The sequence below is a fragment of the Dermacentor albipictus genome, chromosome 9, assembly GCF_038994185.2.
Source record: "Dermacentor albipictus isolate Rhodes 1998 colony chromosome 9, USDA_Dalb.pri_finalv2, whole genome shotgun sequence".
NCBI lineage: Eukaryota > Metazoa > Arthropoda > Arachnida > Ixodida > Ixodidae > Dermacentor > Dermacentor albipictus.
The window spans coordinates 30,511,706-30,536,731 of NC_091829.1; the positions used below are offsets into that span (position 1 = coordinate 30,511,706).

At 41.9% G+C, this 25,026-nt stretch overlaps 1 protein-coding gene across 2 annotated transcripts in view; it reads right to left on the minus strand.

Annotated features, from left to right (window-relative positions):
- LOC135912749 (phospholipid-transporting ATPase ABCA1-like) overlaps positions 1–25,026 on the minus strand; it is a 135,773-nt gene that overhangs the window by 18,562 nt on the left and 92,185 nt on the right. For both annotated transcript variants that reach the window (XM_065445282.1, XM_065445283.1), the window contains 18 exons: positions 24,085–24,305; positions 22,677–22,755; positions 21,192–21,391; positions 20,347–20,404; positions 19,506–19,646; positions 17,344–17,376; positions 14,436–14,584; positions 12,879–13,006; positions 11,971–12,069; positions 10,143–10,388; positions 9,070–9,238; positions 8,265–8,434; positions 7,261–7,438; positions 6,376–6,491; positions 5,262–5,406; positions 3,641–3,764; positions 1,719–1,848; positions 57–177 (listed from right to left, as the gene is read on the minus strand). In XM_065445282.1, coding sequence (XP_065301354.1) covers positions 57–177; positions 1,719–1,848; positions 3,641–3,764; positions 5,262–5,406; positions 6,376–6,491; positions 7,261–7,438; positions 8,265–8,434; positions 9,070–9,238; positions 10,143–10,388; positions 11,971–12,069; positions 12,879–13,006; positions 14,436–14,584; positions 17,344–17,376; positions 19,506–19,646; positions 20,347–20,404; positions 21,192–21,391; positions 22,677–22,755; positions 24,085–24,305 — 2,507 coding nt within the window. The remainder of the gene's footprint in view (positions 1–56; positions 178–1,718; positions 1,849–3,640; positions 3,765–5,261; positions 5,407–6,375; positions 6,492–7,260; positions 7,439–8,264; positions 8,435–9,069; positions 9,239–10,142; positions 10,389–11,970; positions 12,070–12,878; positions 13,007–14,435; positions 14,585–17,343; positions 17,377–19,505; positions 19,647–20,346; positions 20,405–21,191; positions 21,392–22,676; positions 22,756–24,084; positions 24,306–25,026) is intronic.

A 25,026-nucleotide genomic window follows, 5' to 3' on the forward strand; every position in this document is an offset into this window, starting at 1 on the left:
CGACAAAGCCTGCTCCATTTCAGTGAAGGCTCTTGCTGCCCATTCACATCCATCACCTTGGTAAGGTTGACCACTTTGAGTATGGAATCATCTGCCTGGCCAGTAAGCACGCGGTCTCTCTCCTGCGTGACATCTTGATCTGCAAGCTCCTTCGGGTCAAAGGGCACCGTCAGCTGCCTGCAAAAGAAAAGGTGCCATGCAAAGGAGTTTCAAGTGCTTCTGCTCTATATTCAGTATTGAAAAGGAAATGGCGAAAAGCTACAACTTCACAAATCAGTGTAAATTTATTTCAGTTTGTTGTAATAGAAGATCCATACACAAGCCCCACTGATGAGCAGCTGTACTATCAGGAAGATGTATGCACAGCCAACGCATATGCCAGAATCAGTGTGGAGTGAGCGGTTAACTAAATGCTGCAAAACTCATTGTGATGCATACAATTGTGTTCATTTTCAAGCTGTGCAACATGCAATTTCATGCAATGTTCATCGTTATGCACAACACAGGTAACAACTTTGACATTATACAATATTGTATTTATGTGCTAAAGTCAAACTCGCTTATAACAAACAGGCTTGTGCGTAAGAAATCGTTCAATTCAGTATCATGTAATTCAATATCACCCAAATTTACACCAATCGAACGTAATTCTGCCCCATAATGCTGCCTTGACATAGTATTACTAATAACTAAATTCATCTATGATGAATTTAGGTATTATCATAAATTCATCCTAATTAATGACCAATGCGTCTCCAATGCACCATTCATCCAATAGAAATTCATTCACCAAGTTAAATTAATCTATGATGAATTTAACTTGGTGACATATTGGTTGTATATAAGGATTTGTTACCTGTAGTGGAGAAAAGCATCAAGGAAAAAAGTCTATTTATTGACGACAAAACTACATGTAGCAATTTGGCTGCACTTCAAGCTGTTTCTCAGCATCACTAAAAGTGGCATTCTCTATGCACAATATTTTATATAGCTGCTCCAGCCCCTTTCCCTTTATAGCCTTATGGAATTGGCACCTTGAGCTCAATGTATTCAACATAAAGATTGTTATAAAAGATTAGTTATATTACGTGACTATTAGTCAGTAAGCTTCCTGTGTTTCATAAAGAGTGCAATTCACTTTATCCAGGTTTGTTATAACCAGGTTAAACTGTACAACATTCGGAATGCTATGCTGAAATGCAAACACCAAGTCGGGCAGATGCACAGCACGAGAGGTCGCACACGGTGGGGAAACTTGAGAATAGCTGGGAGCTGCCGGGAACTTTCAACATGTGCTTAAATCTAAATGTGCAAGTATATTTTGCATTATGCCCCCTATAAAATGCGGTGCCAGGAGTCAAACCCGTAATCTCGTGCTTGGCAACAGAACATCACAGCCACTCATTCACGGTGGCACGTAATGAGAAAAACCAAATCCACTGAATTAGGCGAAACAATAAAACAACTCACAGGAAAGCACACACAATGAATTACTATAGTTTATCTGGTTATTAAGGATAAAATGTCGGACCAAGGACGCAGATCTTTTTTTTTTTTTTTCACAGCCCAATAATGAATTAAGAGAGCCCCAAGCAGCAACCAACTTGTTGATTGCTAAAAAGAAAACCATAAATGCCAAAATGCATATATTGACGAAATTTTTCTTTTCTTAGCAAAAGCGTAAAAAAATTCCCGATTAGGCAGATAAGAAAATGCACCTCTTTCGTACGAAGAAACGATACTGTAGAAGCAGCGTGAAGATGAAGTACACAAGTCCTTGAACAGCGAGGCTAACGAGGTTAAGGCCCAAGAAGTCCCACTCCAGTGGATGCTTGAAGGTCTTCAAACCTGGGACAATGCACAGGGCACTCAAATGTATAAAAACGCTGCAAATGCACGAAACTTTCTTCTACAATTGTACTCCAACATAAATAATATCGATGACTACAGACAAAATGACTCCCTAGCGGGTTTCACCAAGTTACACTAGCACAAAATGCTAAGACAGACACGAAACAGACAAGCACTGATCCTTGTCATTTTGTATCTGTTGCAGCATTTTGCAGTGGTGCACTCCTAGGTAAAGGGGTCCTGAAACGCTTTTTGAACATAGTAAGAAAACCTTGCCAGTCTGTCATAGAGGCTGCTGCGAAGATGTGAGCCAAATATTACTGTACTGCAGAAGAGAATTTAAAAGCCTGCGTCAAATACTGCGAAAAATCGCTTGCCCTCGCTTCCACAATGCCGTCACATCGAAAGCAGCTGGCCGACCAACGCTATTGGCTGATATTGTGATTGTGACAGCATTCTCAGTAATACACAATTGCTAATTCTTGAGTTAAATAAATGAGAGATATGTATGCCTGCAATCTCAAAGAGACAGGAAAATCATTTCATCTTTGCACTGCTCATAGTTATGACTTCTGTGCGCGGCCTTTGAGATTGCAGCAGCGTGCTGCACTATGTAGTCTACCTCAGCTGCTACAGGGTGCTGCGGCGAGATTTTTCACCACCGCGACACCTAACTTTTGTGCGAGGCTTTGCCATCTCAGCTTCTCCACATTGCAGCTCCGATCGCGCTAGCGAGGACGAAAAGAAAGAGAAAGCAGTTACCAGTGCGATAACACCACTTGTAGTTGAAGAATTAAAAAAACTTTTTGCAGCGTGAGATTCGTGAGAAGACATCCTTTAATAGTGAGGCCATCATATGATTAGTTAGAGAAGTGTTTCAGGGCCCTTTTAAAATGCAAGACCAATTAGTTTAAACAGCCTGTAATCCTATAGTGGGTTTTAGAGAATTGTGAGCATGGCAGTCAAGTAAGCAAGAGGTTACTAATATTGCTAGTACATGAAAACTTAAAATTAAGGTACAAATTTAAAAGTACAATATTAAAGTACGAAAAGGTGTTACAAACAAAAGGGTGTAATGGAAAAAAGTAGCATTGCAAGCGTCATCCATGGTCTGTTTGTGCTCATGCAAGTTCCAGGTGATAAAAAGGCCGAAACGTTTGTGCAATACTTTCTTATGGCAAAAATGAACCATAAAATATTGCACAGATTCCAGCAACATAAAAAATTTAATTAAATTACGCCGTTTTATGAGCGAGAACCATGATGTGAGTGGGGGGACTTCGGCTTAATTTTGACCACCTGGGCTTCTTCAATGTGCACCTAAATCTAAGTACATGGATGTTTTTGCATTTCGCGCCTATCGAAATGCGGCCGCCATGGCTGGGATTTGATCCCACGACCTCGTGCTTAGCAGTGCAACGCCAAACCACTAAGCAACCACGGACTCAAGGCAACTGCACCTGTAACAACAGAGAACTGCTATGCATGGCTATGGTAAATAAAGCAGTTAGTTCATAAAAATTTTACTTACAAGAATGTGTTACAGGGCCAGTTAGTTCCTACTTGCAGGTTTAACAAGCGCACACCTTAAAATGTGACAAAAGAAGGCAGACGCAGGGCGAGAACTATCCTAGCAATGGCCCTATGCCTGCTTTCTTTTGTTCTGTCTCAAGGTGTGTGCTTGTTAACCATACAAAAGTAGTTACTGACTATGAAAGTCCCGTATAAGCAAACAAAAAGACACATGCTTCCTCAATAGCAGTGAATGCCCTTGAGAGAGATGACCTACCAAATCGTGCTAGAGCCTCAGCTGTGAGATGGTTAGAGAACATGTCCATTAGACCTCTCCCTAAACAGTATTGTGGGAGCACCAGGAACACCTTGCGCAGGATTTGAGCTATGGATTGCAGCTCCTGTGAACACAGTACAGCAGGATCATCAAACACAACTGCAGCGCACAGCAGAGGAGGTGAAGACAGAAGATCACACCATATATGCTACTGACTGCTAACACAGGTTTTATTATTAACCCTGAGAACAAAGTATGAGATCAAAGTAAGCGGCCAAAGTATGATGCTGAAATACTCTGAGGCCAAAGTATGCGGCCAAAGTATGAAGCTGAAGTACTCTGAGGCCAGAGTATGCAGCTAAGGTATGCTATCAAACTATGCGGCCAAAGTATGAGACCAAAATATGCAGCCAAATTGTAAGGCCTAAGTAGGTACTCTGAGGTCAAAGTACACAGAGGTATGCAGTCAAAGTATGCAGCCACAGCCTGGAGCCAACAAGATCAAAGAATGTGCAGACGAAGTATCAGGGGAAAGTATGTGGCCAAAGTATGTGTCCAAAGTATAGGGTCGAAGTACTCTGATGTCAAAGTTTGCAGCAAGGTATGCAGCCACAATCTGCAGCCAAAGCACAAGGCAAAAGTATAATCAAAATAGGCCAATGTATGTGGCCGTAATATGAAGCCTAAGTACTTTGAGGCCAATGTATGCAGTAAGGCATGCAGTCAAAGTATTTAGCCAAAGCCTAGAGCCAAAGACCAAGGCCAAAGTATGAGTAGCTAAAGTATGAGCCCAAAGTACTTGGAGGCCACAAATTTGCAACTGCTTTGTCAATGAAGGCTAATCTCGACTTACCTATCCTGCAATTGCACTGTAAGTGTTCATATCTGTCTGTTCCATAATCATTACTGTCCTAGACCAATTTTGAAAGACTAGCTTCTGCTTCAGCTGACATATACATCATTCTGCAGTAATTACTGCCTCAAAATTCGTATTGACACAAGTTGCACTAATGCATACTTTGATTCTTTTGTCCTGAGAGCTAGCAGTGACTGAAACCACCTTGCTGCTTCCGTCACTGCCAACAATGACACTTTCACCTCCACAATCGCTGTCACTGATATTAAGTTATTTCCACTCCTCTTTGTAATGCCCTTGTGGCCTATAGAGTAAGAAACTAACTTATTGACTGGCTAACAAAATAAATAAATAAATAAGCACCAATTTAGAGAATACGAATGTGATGTACACCACACCAACAAAGGGAACGTAGATGCATGCTCATGGGCCTCGCAAATGCAATCCATTTCTGGACAAAAGCATGATGACCAGTAGCTAAGCAGCTATAGCAGCCAGTTGACACAATGGGATGTGAAATGAAATGTGACAATGCTACCAACTGCTGCATGGAATGAGTCTGAGAAACCTCATTTCTGTCGCCATCTAAATGTATGCACCCATTTTCATGCATCAGTGCAGTGTGTTTGATAAAATGCCGAGCCCAAACTAAAGCATTGTTACACATAACATTTACACATAACATTGTAAACATGTACATTTTGATTATAACATGTTAAGCATTTTGTGAGCAGAAGGGAGACACTAGGAAAGAATCCAATGTACCTTGTCATCGAAAAGCTCCAACACATACGTGGAGACCGTGCTGACAATGCCAACAAAAAGATTGCAGCAAGCAAGTGTGACGAACGCAGAGCTAGGCACGCTGAAGATGAATGACGACGGATACATCAGCGGAATGCTGGACCACCTGTAAAATGTCAGTACAGTAAAAGAAACATGTATGCCATGTGTAAGACATAAATCCTTGTAACACACGAAAGAGATCAACAGCTGTTAAACAAAAAAAGCCTAAGCCTGAAGATGATGTTTTGACAAGGGACCTTGCCCTTATCAGGGCAACATTCACATACTGATGTTGTTGCCGGCTATCTCTTTGTCAATTTTACAGGTGATAAGGGAGCTTGTCAGTGTCACGACAACATCACATCTTGACGTTTTTCTCCTGACATTGGTGATCTGATGACATATCCAGACGTTATACTCTGAAATTGTACCCTCTTTGTCAAGAAACGTCACATCCTAATGTTGCTGTCCAAACATTGTTGTTTTGACACTATTGTCCTGATGAAGACTAGTGCCCTTGTCAGGACACTGGCTCCAAGCTGAAACTTCCCTTGTTTGGCCACTGTTCACAACTTGACATTGTTGCCCATTGTTCCTTTCTCGATTTTGCTGGTGAACAAGGGAACTTGTCTTTATCAGAACAACAACACAACATCCTGACATTGCTGTCCTGACGCTGCTGCCCTGACAACATATCCTGACATACCCTGATGTTGGACCCTGATGTACCCTAACGTACTCTGACACTACCCTTTTCATCAGGGAATGTCACATCTTGACATTGTTGTCTTCACATTATTGCACTGATGAAGACCAGCCATTTTGTGAAAACACTGGCTCTAAGCTGAGGCTTCCCTTGTTCAGCCCTGATCAAGTTTCCAGCTTCCTATAAACCTTTTCATTGTTTGGATTGTTACACACAAAAGTGACATGTGACCATTTTGTTACAAAATATAAATTGAATTTCGACAGTGCCTGGGCTTTTGATAAGGGCATTTTGTTCATGTGTAAATGACATACCAAAAGGCTTAATATGCAACCCGAACCATACAGAAAGTCCTCTCCATAAGCGGGAAATTAAATGCTTGCTCACCCATAAAGCAACAAAAGAAGGACCAGCCCACCAATGTTGTCGTGGGAGACGTACGCTTCTTCCTTGAACGCCATGAAGATGAAGATGCACAACACAGCAGGCACAATGTAGTTGCACTGCAAAGGCAAGTCGTTGAAAGACCATGGTAACATAAGAAAGAGTGCACCATACTGCAGTGTTTCAAATCTGTTTGTAATTCAGAAAGGATTCAACAGCATAGACATTGAATTCCCAGACTCCAGTGCACAGTTTTCGAACATTTATCTGTCACTAATGCTTGATCAACACACTGGTTGTTTAGAAAAACCCTTCAAGCATTTTATTTCTTTCAGCTATAGGGATAAGTCAAATCATACTCTGGTGTTTAAGTCCATAGTGGAGGCCTCGGGATTACTTTGGTTACCTGGGGTTCTTCAACATGCTTGAGGGATTTTGGATCCCCCCACCCCCATCAGAATGCAGCCACAGCAGTCGTATATTGAACTCGTGGCTTTGTGTTCAGTAAGAGGATGCCAAGCCACTGAGCTACCAAAGTGGGTCAGCTTAGAAGATACACATGCACATGAATACAGAAAAATCAAATGGAATAACAACTAGGAGCCTGTTAGCATATTTCAGCTTGTCTTTTTCATCAAACTCTTTGATATGACTTGACTGGCTACCTCTAATTTTGAGAGTGCTTCACTTTTGCCTGAGTGCACACCTACATCAGAATAACACCAAAGGTCGGGGGTTCGACTCCCGCCAAAGGTTGAGAGTTTGACCCCCAATTTCGGTGCCATTGAATTTCGGTGCCACAACACCGGACGGTCAAATCTTCGACCCATGAGCCATCTAAGGCTTTCACCTTAATAAGTATATACACAAAAGGGAGCAGGTGGTTACCAGATCCCAGGTGTAGGTGCCAATCCAGTAGAGGAACGGCTTGAGGCCGCTCACAAACTGCAGGTGCTGAGAACCCGAGGTGCGGTCTTCGATGAGGAACATGACAAAGCTGGCCGGCACAAAGGACATGGCAAAGATGACACACGTCGCGTGGAGCAGGCTCAGGCCACCTCGCTTCCTGCGCACGAAGAACAGCCATGCATCAGCATGGTGGTTTCAAGCTCAGCACCACACCTTACAGCCATGGGTAGATTTCATAAACATAATCCACCATAACCAACAAATTAGGTACAGGCCACTCATGATACAAAGGTGACCGTATTCACACCAAACACACCTGACGAATAGGTCTATTTTGGCTTGATGTTGACTTGATCACCTGAAGAAGCGGTGAAGATAGCAAACAAGCTAAACTGATAAGTTTTTTTATACCTCCTTTGATTAAGCTGGATTGAGACAGCTTATCTCGGTTCGGTTATGCCTAATGCGATGACTACCATCATATTGTGTGTTATCATTCAATGAAGGATAAAATTCCTTCATGAGCTATATGAGTTCTCATCACAATTGACTCCTGCAGTTCATGTCCTGTAACAGCTGCCTGTCCCGTACCAGCAAATTTCATAACTAGAACATTCCCTTGATTCTCTGCTGCTACTAAGTACATTCAACTAGCCCTAGCGTCTGTCCACTATCACTTTATAGGCCACCGACTATTTGATCCATTCACATGCCCTAACAGAGCCCTACAAAAAAATAACGTTAAGTTAGCCAATAAAAGCACTGTGAACCCACATTTCTTCTCTAACCCATGTTCCTGTCCTAATGCAATACTGGAAGTAAAGCCCAGTGAAACCATATAGATCAGATCCAAGAGATAAAAAATGAGTGTGAAGTTGTAGGTTTCTTTAGCATTATCAGTTCGGTTCTTAACCAATGATACCGTTACCAACTATCACTCAGAGAAAAGGACTTGAAGTGCGAACAACATGTGGGTAACTCACAGTAGTTCGTCCTGAAGCTGGTCTTGAGTGAAATTCATCGGATGGTTGATGACCGACATGCCGTAGTAGCTGGCATCAGCCTGGGATGGCAGGTGTGCCCGTAGCATTACGTTGTTGATGGCATTCATGTAAGCCACCGAGGATACCCAGCCCTTGTTGTTGAACCACACCTGTTGCGATTCAGTTCATAAGAGTCAGTTGGTTTGAATTAGTAACACTCTTTTTGAAAGTTAAGAGCAAAAATGACAGTAACCTTAGGGCAACTGCCCGTAGGAAACCTTTAATCTCAACAGAAAGAAGTCGAGAAGGTCTTTGAGGAAAAGCAGAGATTACAAGTGCATAACCTTCTACATGCTACTCTGTCTGGGGAAGGTAATGATGGATGGAAATGCCCAAGAAGAAAGAAGGCAGTAAAAAGTGTGATAAAATAAAAGAGACAGGCTATAAAAGGTTAACCATGGTGCTATTTACAGGTAAGACAATAAAAAACGTGAAGACTAGGCACATTTAATGGGGGGTCACAGTGAATGAGTTCAGAGCTGGAGAAATCACTGAAGTCTGTTCATATTTTGTATTAGCTCTGCTGGGTCATTAGCTTTTGAATCCAAAAGCTTAGGGGCTGCAATGCCATTCAAGTCCCAATACCCCTGAGCTCATAAAACATACGAAGTCCCAGCTGTGCACAATGCAATACCATTTTTTATAAAGCACTCTTCCGCATTCAAAAAGGCTACCAGTGGTGTTGTACGAAGATTGCGTGACTGCAACCAGGAGAACCTCACATTAGTAGTTGCAGAGAACAAACCTTGACATTGTCCTGCACTCTGGAGCTGTCAACGCCACGACGCAAGGTGAGGACTGCTGCCGAAAGGTTGAGACCACCAGGGGCACCCAGTTTAGAAACAGCTTCCTCAACAGCGGTGATGTTGATAGAAGTCAGGTGATTTTTAACTCCAAACTGGACGCCGCCAAATCTGAAATGACATAATATTTGCAGAACTGAATGCACCTATGCATTGCGATGAAGCTCCTGTTTTCCACAGTCCATGCTTGATAGTAAGTCAAGTTGTTTAGTTGCTTTGTCGTATCTACTGTACTTGACACAAATATTAGCACGGAGTTACTTTCTTCAGCCACTAGGCAAATAAGACATGCAGTAGAGCAACTTCTTAATTTTGAGACGTTTGAATTTTCAAATGCCAATAGTGCAACTCAGCATAACAAAAATGAATGGAGACAACAGTGCAAAGAAGACAACTGCAGCAAGAATGCTTATCTATGACCCTCAGTTTACCTTCAATGGCCAAATCTACTACAGAGATGTGCATTTAGGTGGCTTCGCTGCACAGACATCCAATGGACATGCAGAGTGCCCTGCACGATTGTGCATCAGACTATGTTAAAGAGCCCATAATATGGCCACACTAAAGATGGTTTGCATTGTGTTCATCACACAAATTTACCAAGAGACAAGCAAATAGTGGACAAAAATACAGACAGCAGCACAGGTGCTGCCATCTAGTGATGCTGTGTTCAAACCAAACTATGCTGGAACATTTTTCAGCTGTGCCACACTTTCTGACTTTAAATGTTTTGTAAGACAAAATTTCTTTTTCCTCAATAACCGTCACGCCAACTTATAGTTAAGTGCACACAATCAAGAAATGCAATAAGCCCATATGGTTTGGTTGAGAACAGCATCACCAGATGTAACTAGCTCCTGTGCTGTCATTCGGTATTTCATCCTAGTAATTGCTAGAGTAATAACACTAATAAATATATGTACTGGCTAAATCTTTGACTATATGTACGATAGCATTACATTCATGCAAATACAGCACTAGTAAAGACTTATGCGTTACCATCACAAAAGCATACCTTGTCTTATGGTAGGGATTCCAGGTTTTAACAATCCAGTCTGAGACGTCACGGCCGGTCACATTAAGCAGAACATCGGTAGTGGCAGTGCGGACAGCAGGCGGTGTGGGGCCACCTGCGTTGAGCATGCACTGCTGTGCCCCGCTTGCACAAGTGCAAGTACCACCACCCTCGAAGGATTCATAGCCGTAAGGTGCACCAGGCACGGAGACACTTGCATTCGCCATGTCAGCACAACCCAGGCCACTGCGTGAAAAACGTGCAACAGAATGGGCAATAATAAACACTGATGTCATTTTATCTGCTAGCGCTATTTTGCAGTAAAGCTGCGTCACCATTAAAAGAATGTGCAAATGGGCTGGAGTGGTTTATGAACATACTCCTAGCGACATAGGAAGATAACCTAATGTTGGTCCACTGCTGAACCAGATTGGCCCTATATCAGACAATCATGGCTGGACATTGGCAATTACAGGGTTATTTGGGACTTTATAGATCATTACATAGAAGTTTCCTGTGAACATCAACACATATAATGCATATTTTGCATTTTAACAATGTGCAAATGCAATGTTACAATTTATCAATACGGCCTGTTCATTCGTTTAGAGAAATTACCAGAAATGTACACTATGGTCCACTGTTAAAGAGGACACCTAAATGGTAATAAAGTAAACAAAAGAGCTATTCCCTGTAGTGCTAATATGCATTTCTTAGTATTCCACCAACTCGCCCAGCAACACATTTTACTGAAAATAACACTTGTTCAAGTCTATCACAAAAAAGTGAAGTATTAGAAGCAACCTGTGAAGTGTCAGGCACGTAGCTATGCATACAAGTATAACCTACATGCCTTCACTTATATCTCAGCTGAAATCAATGACTAAGTTTGAACTGAGCGTACCCTTTAAGAGTGGAACATACTGTAGAACCTCCTTCTGTAAAGGAAGCACCACAGCAATATCAATATGGTAGAGTCCCATTCATTTGACCCTGATGGAACCAAAGAAATTTATTTAATTATCCGGCGGGTCAAATTAAACAAGACGCAGAAAAAGTGCCCGGACACACTGCCGATTCCCTTGACAGCATTTCCCCCCAACCTAACATGCCCCCTAATCAAATGGGCACCCATTTTCATTGTGTCCAAAGTAGAAAATAAATGTAGAAATGACATTAAAGCTCCTATACAAAGCAGAAATCTAATGTGCGCCCAATTTTTAGCAAGAAAAAGGGACAAGAGTCTAATAGATGTTGAACAATAGCACCCAGCGTCTTAACCTAAACTTCACCGCAGTACACATGTGTTACACAGTAAAGCATACAAATGCCACAAGGGCAGTTTTGGTTTTGTATCTGATTGCACCAGTAGGCAATTTCTAGCCCAATGTACTTGAAAAAAAGAAAGGCGTGCATTAGAATCGTGTAAATAGGGTAAGCAGACACATGAGCTACGGTTATTGCTTTAAAATCTTCCTAGGGCAGGCCGAAGATAGGCGTTTTCGACAAGAGATGACATGCATTAAACACACTCAATTGATGTACCCCAAGCTCTGCTGATACAGACGGCGCCACTAAAGGGGTCACTATTGGGATCACCATAGGGGTTGGGCACATGTGCGTCGACTGGTAAAGTTCGAATTATCCAGCAAAGGTCAATATTAGGATCAAAATAGCGAAAGTTAGGGTCCATAGAAATGCATGGGCGCTGACCGGGACCTTGGGTCGGTATCGAACTAACAAAGAATTCAAATTAACAAGAATCGAATCAACGAAAGCCTACTGTACTACATACCGCCACACCAATACTACATACAGCAATACCAACCTCAGGGGTTCCCCTTTAACACAGCGTGCCCCGAGGCCAGTTCTAGACAGGAGGGCATCTGTGTACTTTTTTGCCAATGGGCTGGATGTGTCTTCAGAGCTGGAAGGAACAAACATCCATATGTTAAGTGTGCCTCTTCATCACAGTGTGTGCCTTGGTATGTAGACTGTATTTGAACTAAAGCAAATCCCAATATCAGACACTACCCAATTTTAGCATTCTCGTCATAATTTTGACAAAGTGAAGGAGACCACCATAGAATCGTATGTTTATGCTAGAGAGCTTAGAACATTACTGTCACAGTTCATAACGTACACTCAGAAATACATTTCACTGTATCAATGAAAAAAAAAAAGACTTACTTTTTTATTTACTGATTTACGTATAATTTGTGGGCTTTACTGTTTAAAAGTAATACTGAAGCTATGAGAGACATTGTGGTGGAGGGTTCCAGATTGATTTTGACCACAGCATGTTTTTTAACGACCACTTAAGCATACAAGCACTCTAGCATTTTGCCTCCATCCTAGTGCTGCAGCGGTGGCCAGGAGTCAAAACTGCGACCTCGTGCTCTGTAACACAATGCCATAGCCAATGAACCACCACGGTGAATATACTTCCAAAACCGAAGGGCCAAATTGTGATGCTCATTACTCAAGCTCGTTCTTCACGTTTAGTTATTCATTCCGTGTCACTTTTCAAATGTGATATGACAATGATCGTTAACAAGGAGCTACCACAATAGTCTACAGTGACAACACATGCCACAAGTATAGCTTGCACAACACAGCTGTGTATACAGTCATTATAGCAGTAAAAAGTTCAGTACCAAAGCTGGTTAGGCTGCTAAGTGCATGGCAATAGTTTTCGGGCCCTGGCAAGTGCAAACAAATGTGCTCCAGCCTCACCCATAAAAGACGTAGTTTGGCGGGCCATAAACCCAAGGTGTCAGCTCTAGAGGCGGTTCTTCGGACATCGGTGGGATCAGTAACGTGAACAGCAGGGCCAGCAACACAAACAGAGCAGGAAGGATTATCTAGAACAGTGACCAAGGCAACAACAGGGGGTGAATTGGTTTTCAAGACGAGAGCACAGGAGGACATACGAAATTGCTCCAGGCATCTTTGAAAAAGCATGCGGATGACCAAGCATACTATGGTATCCACTTCGACTACGATAACTGAGCAAATACTGAGAAGTGTAGAATATACATTGAAAATATGTTGCATGCAGTTTCCACTTTTATTTTGGACTGCCTCACAAGCCCTCTTGTTTGCCATCAGTTTATGCTTGCTGTCACATTTTGGGATGCAACATGTTAAGAAAACGAGTAAGGCAAGTATAGATTGCTCTTCTTTTTATACCAGGGGCCAATTCTAAATTAAATTTTACATGCAGATAACAGTTCTTTTGGTGGCATATCTTGTTTAATGCCATGTTTTTATGCAGTACCTGTTTTGGTTGGAATAAATCATAACTGCAGTGCTTACATCAATATTCTGTGCTCTACTTCCCGGCTCCTCACTTATGACTTCTGTTGCACGAGTTTGACAGTAAATATATGTTACAGGTTGATCGCATGTTTTTTTAGTTTTCAATGCAAGTCTGACCAATATTCCCAGCTTTGAGATTGGCCAAATGCGCAGCTTATGAAGGAAGTGTACAGGACGGAAAGACGTTGAATTACAGGCCTTTTGCTGCGTTGAAGTTCTTTAGTGAGTTTTTCATGCTTCAAGCAGTCAATACAAGCATTATTGAAAAAAATAATATTTCGACACTGATACAGAGGAAGCTGGTAAAGGAATGGCAGTTTCATATTGCAGCACACTGGAGCTCTGCACCTTTATAGATTCCCACATTTGATAGCATTAATTGAACACATTTTCAGTTTATCTAGTGTACAAGACTACACAAGACTGCACAGAAAGGGAGGTGTAACAGCAATTCACCATATGACTCTATGGGCTCCGAGACATACACAGATCTGTGAAATTCTTTTAACAACACTACTTTTAGTATCACTACTACTGCAACAGAAAGAAGTGTTTTTAGTGCCCAATGAGCATTTGTTAGTGACCATTTTTCACTGAGTTATCACAGTAATCAAATTTTTCAGCACAAGATTTGCTTACTGTACCTTAAATTTCTTGAACGTTGTCGATTCTACAGCAAAAGAGGCATGACTGATCAGGGTGCATGTGAATCACAAATGGTGTTGTACAGACTACATGAACGATGACTGTGCTCGCCACCTTCGCTGTGGTTTTAGTGTTGCTTTTCTGGGCACAAGTTGGCCCAATAATGAGCTAGATTCTCAACTCAAGCTTATTTATGGCAGTATTTGCTTCTTCACCATTGCCCCCCACCGCCAACCTACAATGTGATAATATAAACCATAAGCATTTTGTTTGAAGTGCCAAACCAATGGCACTGGTTCTAAGATGCCGCTCAAAAAACTTCCACACCTCACAGAAGAGTCCCTTGTAGTTCCGGGTGTTGCGCATGAAGCGACGACGGTACATGGCCGCAAGTTGACGTCGATGAAGCAGTGGTCCCACGGCTACTTTCTTGACGACAGGTGGTGCGGGGAGGTCGCTGTCACCATTGGCATTATCTGTCAACACACAAGGGCAGAGGAGCATTTATTCCATGTGATTGTGGTCAAAGTTGTTGCTGTTGTTTTTTGGCTAGCTAGCCTGACTTAATCATTAAAGTAACTTGTTATTGCAAGGATACATCGTGTTATCTTCCTTTCTGTGGCCTTCAGTTTACATCTTGTCACCGTCATTATGTGAAAATTGCACTGAAATAAGCAATAAGGAGGTGAAAATCGGTGCTTACAACACAAGTTTCTTGACAATAGAAATTATCATAAGAAAAGCCAGGGCAGACAGAGGCAGTTCTATATTTTGACTATTTGTAGATCACTTCCTTACAGGATCAATACAGACGTGGGATACACTAAAGTACAGCACATGAAGTGCAGCGAGTCAGCTGTGAATCGTAGTTTTCTGTCTTGCCTTGGACTACACATGCTCTCCTGATTAAACTGTGGGCAAGAAACGCTTTTCCAAATTTGCAAGTGCTCTTCTCTGCAATGCACATGTGCTGAACTAATGGTCGCACTTATTCAAGTAAAGAAGCAATGTGAATTGAAAGTACTGGTGCTTGTATGCTGCACAAGGTTTCCACCATGTGAACAACGTTTATATCTTTTGTGTCCTAGTACACACAAACTGTAAACGTAAGTGCTGACTACATAACTAGCAATTCCATCATTAGCTTGGCAAGCTGCCCTGCAGAAAATCTAGTTTTATAGTTACAAAAAGGGCTTTTAAAGCGCAGATCATGAAGTCTCTCCTCTGCCTCAACAAATAATGTACATCCAGTCTTGCTCTGAGAAAGAGAAATGAAATTCTGCTTCCAGCATACCAGGGAACATCTTACGGAATTGTCTAAGTTCAGGATTTGGTCATTTGATGGTTTAAAGGGCCCCTCACCAGGTCTGGCCATTTTGAGCTAACAAGTGCAGATCAAATCACGATAATGATCGTGTCTGCAAAGTATTACATCGCTACACACCATGGAAAGACCTGAAATTTCAAACCGAACGCTGTTTTCCATTCTCTTCACGGCCGTCGCACTCCAAGCCAGAGGATGACATACACATGCTAGTGCGCCTATGTACACATGTATTCAGCTGTGACGTTGCTCGTGGTAACACGTGGCTTCGAGAATTATTCAAGGCAACATCTGTTATTTGTGTAATATCCTGCTTGAATACACAAATTAAAGCTTACAAAAAAAATTTAATTGTGGGGTTTTACGCACCGAAACCAAGATCTGATTATGAGGCATGCAGTAGTGGGGGACTCCGGAAATTTGCACTGCCTGGGTTTCTTTAACGTGCACCTAAACATATGTACATCGGTGTTCTTGCATTTCACCCCCATCGAAACGCAGCGGCTGTGGCCAAGATTCGATTCCGCAACATTGTGCTTAGCAGTCCAACACCATAGCCACTAAGCAACCACGGCGGGTCGAATTAAAGCTTAGAGAAATAATAAAACACACAAACCAAATGCCTGCATCTTTGTTTTACTTTGCGCCGCAGCAAGGGAGATGTACTTCTGTTTCGGCTGCTTGTTCCCGCATTGTGCAGTCGTGTGTGCAGACACCGAAACTATGTCATTATCTACTGTGTTCCAGCATGCGATTATGCTCTGTCAGGTGTCCTTGTGCACAGCGCGCAAAATCGTGTGCTGTGCAATATCACACAATCACAACAGCTCGCGCGCGATGCCGTCAGCAGAAGTGTGCCGCGGCGCAAAAAGGCGAGGAGAAAAAAAATGGAGGCGGGGCCTGTGACGTATGTGTCGCGTGATATTCGAGGCCCAGTATGGAAGAACACAGGGAAGGAATTTCGCTTGTGGAGGTTATATAGACAAGGCAAGTAGAGAGAGTGTCTCGCTTGGCAGTGGAGCTCGCCTTCTGAAATCATGGGTTCGCGGCACTAAAATATTTATATCTCGGCTATTGATGAGCTGATCTGAAAAATTTTTGTGGCAGAACGCTCCCTAGAGGACACGTAACAATTTCCAGCATATAAGCAAAATTTACTATGGGGCCTGGTTGTTTTTTCCACAGCTAGCACCCTTATACTTGGAGTAAGATCGAATCGTTGATGAGGAGAAACTTAAGTTTAAGTCATGCTCAGTAAGCTGACTCTGTGAAAGTTTCATGGAACAACCCATAATTCAGAGTGATCAGTGGAAGCATTCAAAAATGGTATTCTGCAGAAAAGCATGTTAAGCACATTCCTGCATTCTGTAACTACATTTGCCCTCTACTTTTGTGTTACAGCGATAAGGTACATACGATTGAAGGAAACCACGCTCTAGTAGCTTATACCTTACACAGTGGCTTAGTGGCTAAACTGTTCTGCTGCTGATAACCACAATGGTTCTGCTCCAGCAAGGGAATAACGCACAAGTACCAGTGTACTTAGATTTATGCCCATGAGAAATCCAGGTGGCTAAAGTTAATCCAGAGCGTACACTAAGGCATTTCTCAAATGTGATTCCGCAGTATCTGGACATTTACTATCACTAATTCATTCATTCATCAATCTTGAATCGTGGAAAAATGAGCTGGTACCTTTTCACCACACTAAGCGCTAACCTTCACAGTCACTACATCGAACCCACAACTCTGGAAACCACAAGACGCCGCCACACACGCATGCAAAGGTCAAATCACGTGCTGTCTCCTCATGCAAGACAAAATGCAACGGCCGAACCAGACGGGAGTGCAAAAATGGGGAGGGGGGGGGCGGCATAAAGTAACAGAAACAAAACGAAAAGCCAAACTCACTAGGCATCTCCGCTGCCAGGTGCTGCCTTGCAGCTGCGAGGTGGGCACCACATTTGCCAGCGACACATGAAACAAGCGCATAGCAAGCAAGGCACAATAAGCCACAGCAACAACGACACACCAACCAACACCCATTTCAGAGACAGGCCTCACTAGAGCAGACTTGAGCGGCTTTATTCCAAGCATTCTTGAAAACTATCGATGTCTGTATCGTTCTATCAGGCAGGTGCGAGCGTGAACCACGTCTTTATGACAGTAGGAAAGCATTGACCTCCTTTCCTGCAACGAACAGCGTCAACAAAAACAGATTCGCACAAGTGACCAACACCTGCAGCAGTGAAATTGTGATAAGCAGTGCTGCTATGCAGAAATAGGGTAGTGAGGGTGCTAGCTCTTTCATGGTTGCAGTGCGAGGAAAGTCATCAGTTATCTACAACAGTGTTTGAAGGATCATGAGTTGATATTGTATCACAATCTTTCCATCTAGCCTTGTGTGCTGGCTAGTCATTTACTGCTCTTCCATGATGCAACTTCTACTGAATTACACTCAAGTGTGAGCAACAAGAATGGCCCGGCACTCCTGCTTGTAGCTTGCCGTGAGCAGCAGTGCCACATATCACAATTTCACTGTTTCGATTGCCGCCCACTTGTGCTAATCAGTTTCTGCTGCCACTGTACATCACAGCTATCTATATATCTGCATGATGTTTAGCAGGGTCGTAGTCTTGACAAAAACATATTTTTAAATGTACAGCATGAAGGACACACAAAAATGCAAGAAGATCCAAATGACATTGCTGCTATCTGTGTCTTCTGCCTTTATGCACGTGCGTGCTGTACATTTACAAGTATCAATCCCTACCAACCAGATCAACTGTCAGTTTTTGAAGCCCGAGCAGTAATCTGCTTACTGCATTTAACAAGTCTAAAGAGAAATTCAAGCTAAGTTGGCGGCGGTCAATGTATGGTGGCGGTGTATGGTGACCGTCACCATACAGCACCAACAGTTCGGCATGAATCTCTTTGGACTTGTGTCTCTCGGAACGCAGAAAGCAGATCACTGACAGTTTTTACATTTTGCTAAAGCTAGAGGGATATGCGGTAATTTTGATGCCTATCGTGTATGAATGCTCCAAATTTATGGTACCAATAGTACGAACTTTATGAACGCCCCTTGTAATCAAACTTGGTGATTAATTAATTGCTGCATTCCATTTACTTTCTCACTGGCACATTTCTTTGTCCGAAACTAAAGAAATCTACCAGATTTTTTGCAAGTAGCGGTAGCTCACGCAAGCGCCCACTGAGACGATGTGCTCATGATTTATTCACTTGACATAATGCCAAGCTCTCAATCAAGAGCCTGTTGACAGTTTCTGCTAGAAAACCCATACAATTTTTTTTTTACTTCAAATTCATTATTTGATGTCTTTTGCTGCACCTGGAGACACTGTAACAAGGGAGCTCTCTGACTGTCTCCATAACAGCACATTATATCAAAGCGTGGAATTGTTAAGCAAGAAGTATGTTCAAGTGAGGCCTGCTTGGTTGAATCTTCATGACACACCACCCTCCAGGCAAGACAAGGATAAACAACAGTAAACAACAGTAAACAAGAAAAAAAACCCACCAAAACAAACCAAGCAACAAGACCTCTACAGCTACAAACAAGCACACGAAACAATGCAAAACCCTTCATGCTATATTTAATGCCTTCATGTCCAAAATGTGCAAACTATTAATTAACATAAATAAGATATAGTTTGCACAAAGTTTTTGCCAACCTGGAATAACTGTGGCCTTTCATTTTAGATAGTAAAGCTAAACAGAGTGTTTAAGAAAACTTGCAATAAGTACTATTCTTTGCAAAACAAAGATAACAAGCTAGCGCTGCATTAAAAGCCAACTGCCAGAACCTATTTAATCTTAAAAACTAGCTGAACTCACTAAATGTTTCTTTTACACTGCCTATTCTGAATATGAAACTACATCTCACATTTAAACAGTCATCAAATCACAGGATAATCATGATCCACAGCTGTCATCATTTAAAGACCTGCAAGCACAGTCACTGTACTTAACACTGGAACACTAAACACAAAAACTGCACAAAAGCTAAACATTACTACAATAAGCACAAAAACAAGGCATGCAGAACGTACCTGCATCTTCAGGATCTGGTCTGATGGTCTTTGCTGAAGTTCTCAGGGACAAACACCACAGACATAAGGCGTCCAAGGTCTTCTGGAGTCTGGTCTTTGGCGGTCCATCCACAGACTCAGGCCCAGGGTTGTAAAGATCACCTGATATGAAGTTACTACTGCGGTTAACTGCATGAAGGGCTCACAGCAAGCATCAATTTTTCAGTTTGAATGGCATTAAATGATAACAGTCATAGTCAGGTAACACACAGTTATGGTGAATGTCATTTGATGTCATTTGTAGAGTAAGCCAAGGAAGCGATGGGAAGGGCGCAGACACTCTGTCAAGCCTCTTACATTGATTTTTGCCAGCGTCCCCAACATCAAGATAAGAATAATGCTTTCTCTTATCGTAAGTAAGGCTAACCTCTACTGGGATAAGAGGATGATGGAAAGACGAAGTGATGGAAACAGGAAAGAAAAAAAAATATCTGTGAAAACAAAAATGTCAGAAGGCGCGTGGCGACTAGCAGAGCCTCTCACACAATCTAGATGCTCCCAAAAACTGTAACAGTGGTTTTTAGGGTTCTCCAAGCAGAGACTGGTCAAGATGGGCTGCCAGGTAATTATCCCATAACAAGAGAGTGCAATCCAGTCCACTTAATTGGCCAGCGAGAATGTATTATCTGTGAAGCATTCAATGCAACAAAACTAATCCCAGATATCCCAGATAAAGACAACTTCTAAAGCACTGACAGACTGCACCATAATCTGAACTAATGCCATAGGTTGCCTGTTGTCATGAAACAGGAGCAGCAGATAGTCCTAGGCAAAACAGTGCCTGAAGTGAAAAAGCACATACCTTCATTGTTTGCTTGGCTTCTGATGTTGGGACCACCTTGTGTCACCCGTAGGAAAACCTTTATTTCAGATTTGAAAATTTGAGAAGAAAATTTGAGTAATGCAGGCATCACAAACGGTCTGCACACATAAATTATTCTTCTATTCAAATGCACCCACGTGCACATTCTATGAGGACTTTTTCTTGCACAGTGTAGTCACATGCGACAGCTTAGAGAAAATAAAAAGTGTTCATGCAGAGGGAACTTCACATGAGCCACAAGTTATATTCAGGTTGCTTACGCATTTCACATTCGTGGATGCACAAGAGTTTTTACTTCTAAACTATGCATTAAACCCATCCATCACTTAATGCAGTGTGACCCTCATCTGAATTTTATGCTCTATGTAACTGCATCATATCATTGCTATAAATTCTGTATAGTGTCTTGAAGTTCTGAAACTAAGGAAAGCCGTAACTGGCATAATATGACTAATGAAGTCTGCTCCCTTTAAAAGGAACATAAGAATGCCTAGGAAGTCTGTCAATCTTATCAAAATTTCAGATTTAGCAGAAGCGCACAGAATCTAGGGACAACAATAACATTTCCAGATTGTTTAGAGTTTCTGTTCAAGGAAGTCTGATGTAAATCAAATATAACCTCCACTCTTCGCGTGTTTCTTTCTGTGGCTCCTTGTCAAAAGGATGCATTTTACCACAAGAAAAATACGAATGTAAAGGCATAGAAGTTGTTAGATCCAGTAAATTGGAAAGGCACGCATTTCTCTAAAATGTCAAAGCGAAAAAGAAAACAATAAAGCTGGCACCACAGCTCCATTCTGCAGGCAAAGAAAAGGACATCTCACCTCCTCAAGCGTGGTGTCAGAGATTCCATAACTGGTAATGCCAAGTTCTGTCAAGTTGGCATCAAGGTCCTTGCACAGGAACACGAAGGATGAGTATGTTTCTGGACTTGCTGGAAGTCGGTACGACAAATCAGCGCCCATGTCTGTGGCAAGCTCTGCCTTGGGGATGTGTCTCCGGATTAGTTTGTCCAGTGTCTCGGCTGCGACAGTCCAGAAAGCGAGAGAGAGAGAGGAGGATAAGAAAAAAACACAATTTGACTTTGCTTAACCAGACATGAGAAGTAAACCGTCTAACAATCTACTTGTCAGTACCATGTGTAAGTCCTACACATTAACGTACAAATCTGTGCTAGTTGTCTGTGCATCATATTTACCAGAAACAGCACCAACGATCATGCTGAGTGAAGAGCGTACAAAAACACTGAGTGCTGACTTCTGTTTATTTAAATGAGCATTTTTTCAATAATTGCAATTGGAAGTTTATGGTTAGTCAGTGGTTCGAATAAACATAGTTGGTATTCAAATGTTTAGTGTGAACTTCAAGTAAACATAGGTAGTTGAAAGTCAGTACGCAGTGTGCATATATGCTCTTGGTTGTCACATCCTATGCACTGTTTCCTGTAAATATGATCCTACTCATTATGATGTGTTGTACTGATTACAGTAAAAATGAGCTCAGCTCACCTTGGTTTAACCTCCCAAGCTCCCAAGTTTCTTTCGGGATTAAAAGGAAAAAAGAACTCAAAACTTCTCTTCTCTAATTCTAAATTTTTGTTTCAATATCGTCCCAACTAGGTGTGCACTGCGTCTGTGGTTCCCTAGTTGTGCTCAGACTCCCAAGAAAGAAAAAGCTGTTCTGAATAGGCTCTCTAGGAATACACATGCAAACTTCATATAAAGATATCCTCGACAAGACATGGTGACACAAACGGGAACCACGATGCACACTTTTCTTTATGAGCAAACAATCTGAAAATGAGGGACGCAGCGTCACAGAGTTCTTTCCTCTGTTCTTATCGTGCGTAGACCATTGTGTTCCACAATACGACACCAGAATACTTCCAGCTAATTACAAAGTGGCAAAGGCCAAGGCCTCTGTTTAAGTTTTTTGTATAAGAAACTAAAAAAAACTAGTTACGGCAAATGGCAAAATTTGGTTCAAATGTTTCATAGGTAGCAAGCCCACTCATCCCTAAACCAATGACTTTACTTCTTGATAACAACAAAAAGCTGGCACAATAGCCCAGTTGCAATCATTACAATCTGAAAATTTTCAACTTCACAAGCTTCACAGTTCAACAAGCTTATTATACCTGGCCATCTGATAATTTTTTTTTTTTAATATTTAGAAAAGAATCGTCTCCACTTTGCTATCCCCTGAGTTTGACTGATGTCAACTATGTCACTGTTCTCAAAAGCACCAAAAAAAGGCTGAGCAAAATTAAAAACCAAGGGAGTTCATGCTGGACTCATCGTGGGAGTTACCAGATGATGGTGATATAAGCGATGATGGGGTGACGTTTTGTGATGAATCACTGTTCGCTCCATCAGTCTGGTTCTGTACCTGAAACAAAACCAGGCAAAACAACATGAGTGCAATAAATTGAACAGCCAAACAGCATGTAAATAGCAGGGGTACTTTATACGTAGTATATATGTGAGCATCTCAAAAGTGACAGATTTTAAATGTGTAGCAATGTTAACAAAATCATAATTTAAGCAAATAAATACGCACATAAAGAGAACTACAGGCAATTATTTATTCATGAAATGCAGTTCAAATAAATTTAGTGGAATCATTCAATTTTGCAGAATTACTGACCAACAGCCAGCAAAAGCTGTCCCACTATTCCACAAAAGGAAATAATTTCGCTTTGATGCATCAAGCCATGTGTCCACGACTTCCTTGACGCAACCTGCACTGCTCATGTTAATTTTTCTCCACCACCCCTGCCAAACGTACAGCATAAAATTCCTTGATTAAATATTTCCAACTTTGCAAAGGAATTTGCAATGCCCCTATCAGCTTGCAGAGGGTCTCAACTATGCCTGTGCAATGTTTCGGGAGAAGATCTTGGTTGCCCCTGCCTGTAACAATAGCTCTTTAACAAACTACACTCTTTTGCAAGGTGCTCTAGCGAGCCCCACAGTGCTCTGCTAATTTGTTCATTTCTTGTACATTTCCCAACTGGCCTATAGACTTGGAAAATTCCTCCCCTCCCCCCCCCCCCCCCATGATAAGTGACCTTTCCTATAATCCTGCAAAACTTCATTCTAATCTGAAATTTAGTTATAATGTTGCCATTATTTTAATCGTTCCGTGATCTCTGCAGTGTACATCAGTGTCTACGTCAGTGCCCAGAGCTGTGTCAATGTGCAGTTTGAAGCCGGGCTTGCTAAACACTGTGCTTTCATGCAACATTCACACTCAGTTATTTGTGCTGGTGTTTGCTGGCCACAAAGACTCTGAATCGTGTTACTAAAATGCAGGCGTTCAAATGCAGAGAACACAAGTGGAAACGAAAAGGACACCGGGAATGCCGTTTGTTCCCACTTGTGCTTGTGTTTGCCCACCTGGCTTTCATCAACATCAATCCCTGCCAACTTGCTCAGCTTTCAGTTGTTCTAAGATTCTGAGAATGATGGGATCTGTGCATGTAATTTGAGAGCGACAAGGGGGCAATAGTGTAGCAGACGAGAACAATGTTGAGTGCAGCAGGAAAAGAAAAAAAAAGTTGTTTTTCACGACGAGACAGCAGGGTTTGTTTATGAGAACCTGCTGCTGTCATAATAGAAGAGTTCGAAGCTGGAAAATCACTGAAGTCTGCCGATTCAAAAATATATTTTATTGATGCAGGCTGAAAGTGAACAAGACAGTGTAAAGCTTGCTTACCGCATCCTTGGAAGCGGGCACCGTGGGAGATGGCCTGCTCTTGAGTGACTTGGCTCGTTGCGATGGGCGCACAAGGGTCAGGTAGTAGCCACTACCGAATCGAGTCTTTAGAAACAATGACGACCCGCAGCAACGTAGGCGACCCTCGTTGATGACTGCGATCCGGTCACCCAGCAGGTCAGCTTCGTCCATGTGATGCGTTGTCATGATGACTGTGCGACCTGAAAGTGTGCAAACCTCCAAATGTAGCCTTTGACTAAAGTTATTTGACTATAGTAATTGACTATAGTCTTTAATAGCTACATTGTTTGTTTGAACTTTGTGAGCTTGTTCTCATAAGGACTCTGGCTGAGGAATGAAAATCAGTTGTTGAACAGTTACTGCACAAGTAAGTTTTGCTTTTAGGATACACATTTTATGACTGTAAACAATTCCAACAAGGCAAATGTGAGAAGCTAGATGCAAGATATGCCTGATGCTGTGACTGCCTTTTGGGCTTTTCACTACACTATTTTCTACGCTACAGCTATGGAGTAACCTGGCAAGTTGAAGCTTTCTTTAACACTTTCCAGAGAGAGGGTCAGAGAAGGATAGACTTATGCAGTAACAATATATCAGACGCAGAGCAATATGGTAGCATGCATGATTGGTTGAACTGCTTATAGGTTATTCTTATAGGCAAATGCAGCTAGTGCAAAATATAGACACAGATGAATATTCTATGTGTACAACCTATATGATGAGGAATGACCATGATACTCTTGCCAACAATAATATTATCAGAAACTCACAGTCAACAGTTGGACAGGGTTCAATGTCGCACAGGTGCATCTTTAGTAGATATTTCTTGATCTTATGACCAAACAAAGAACGCCTTTTGAGCACAAAAGGCTGCAGTGTGCAATTTTAGGACTTGGCATTACTCAAGTCAAGAAACAAATA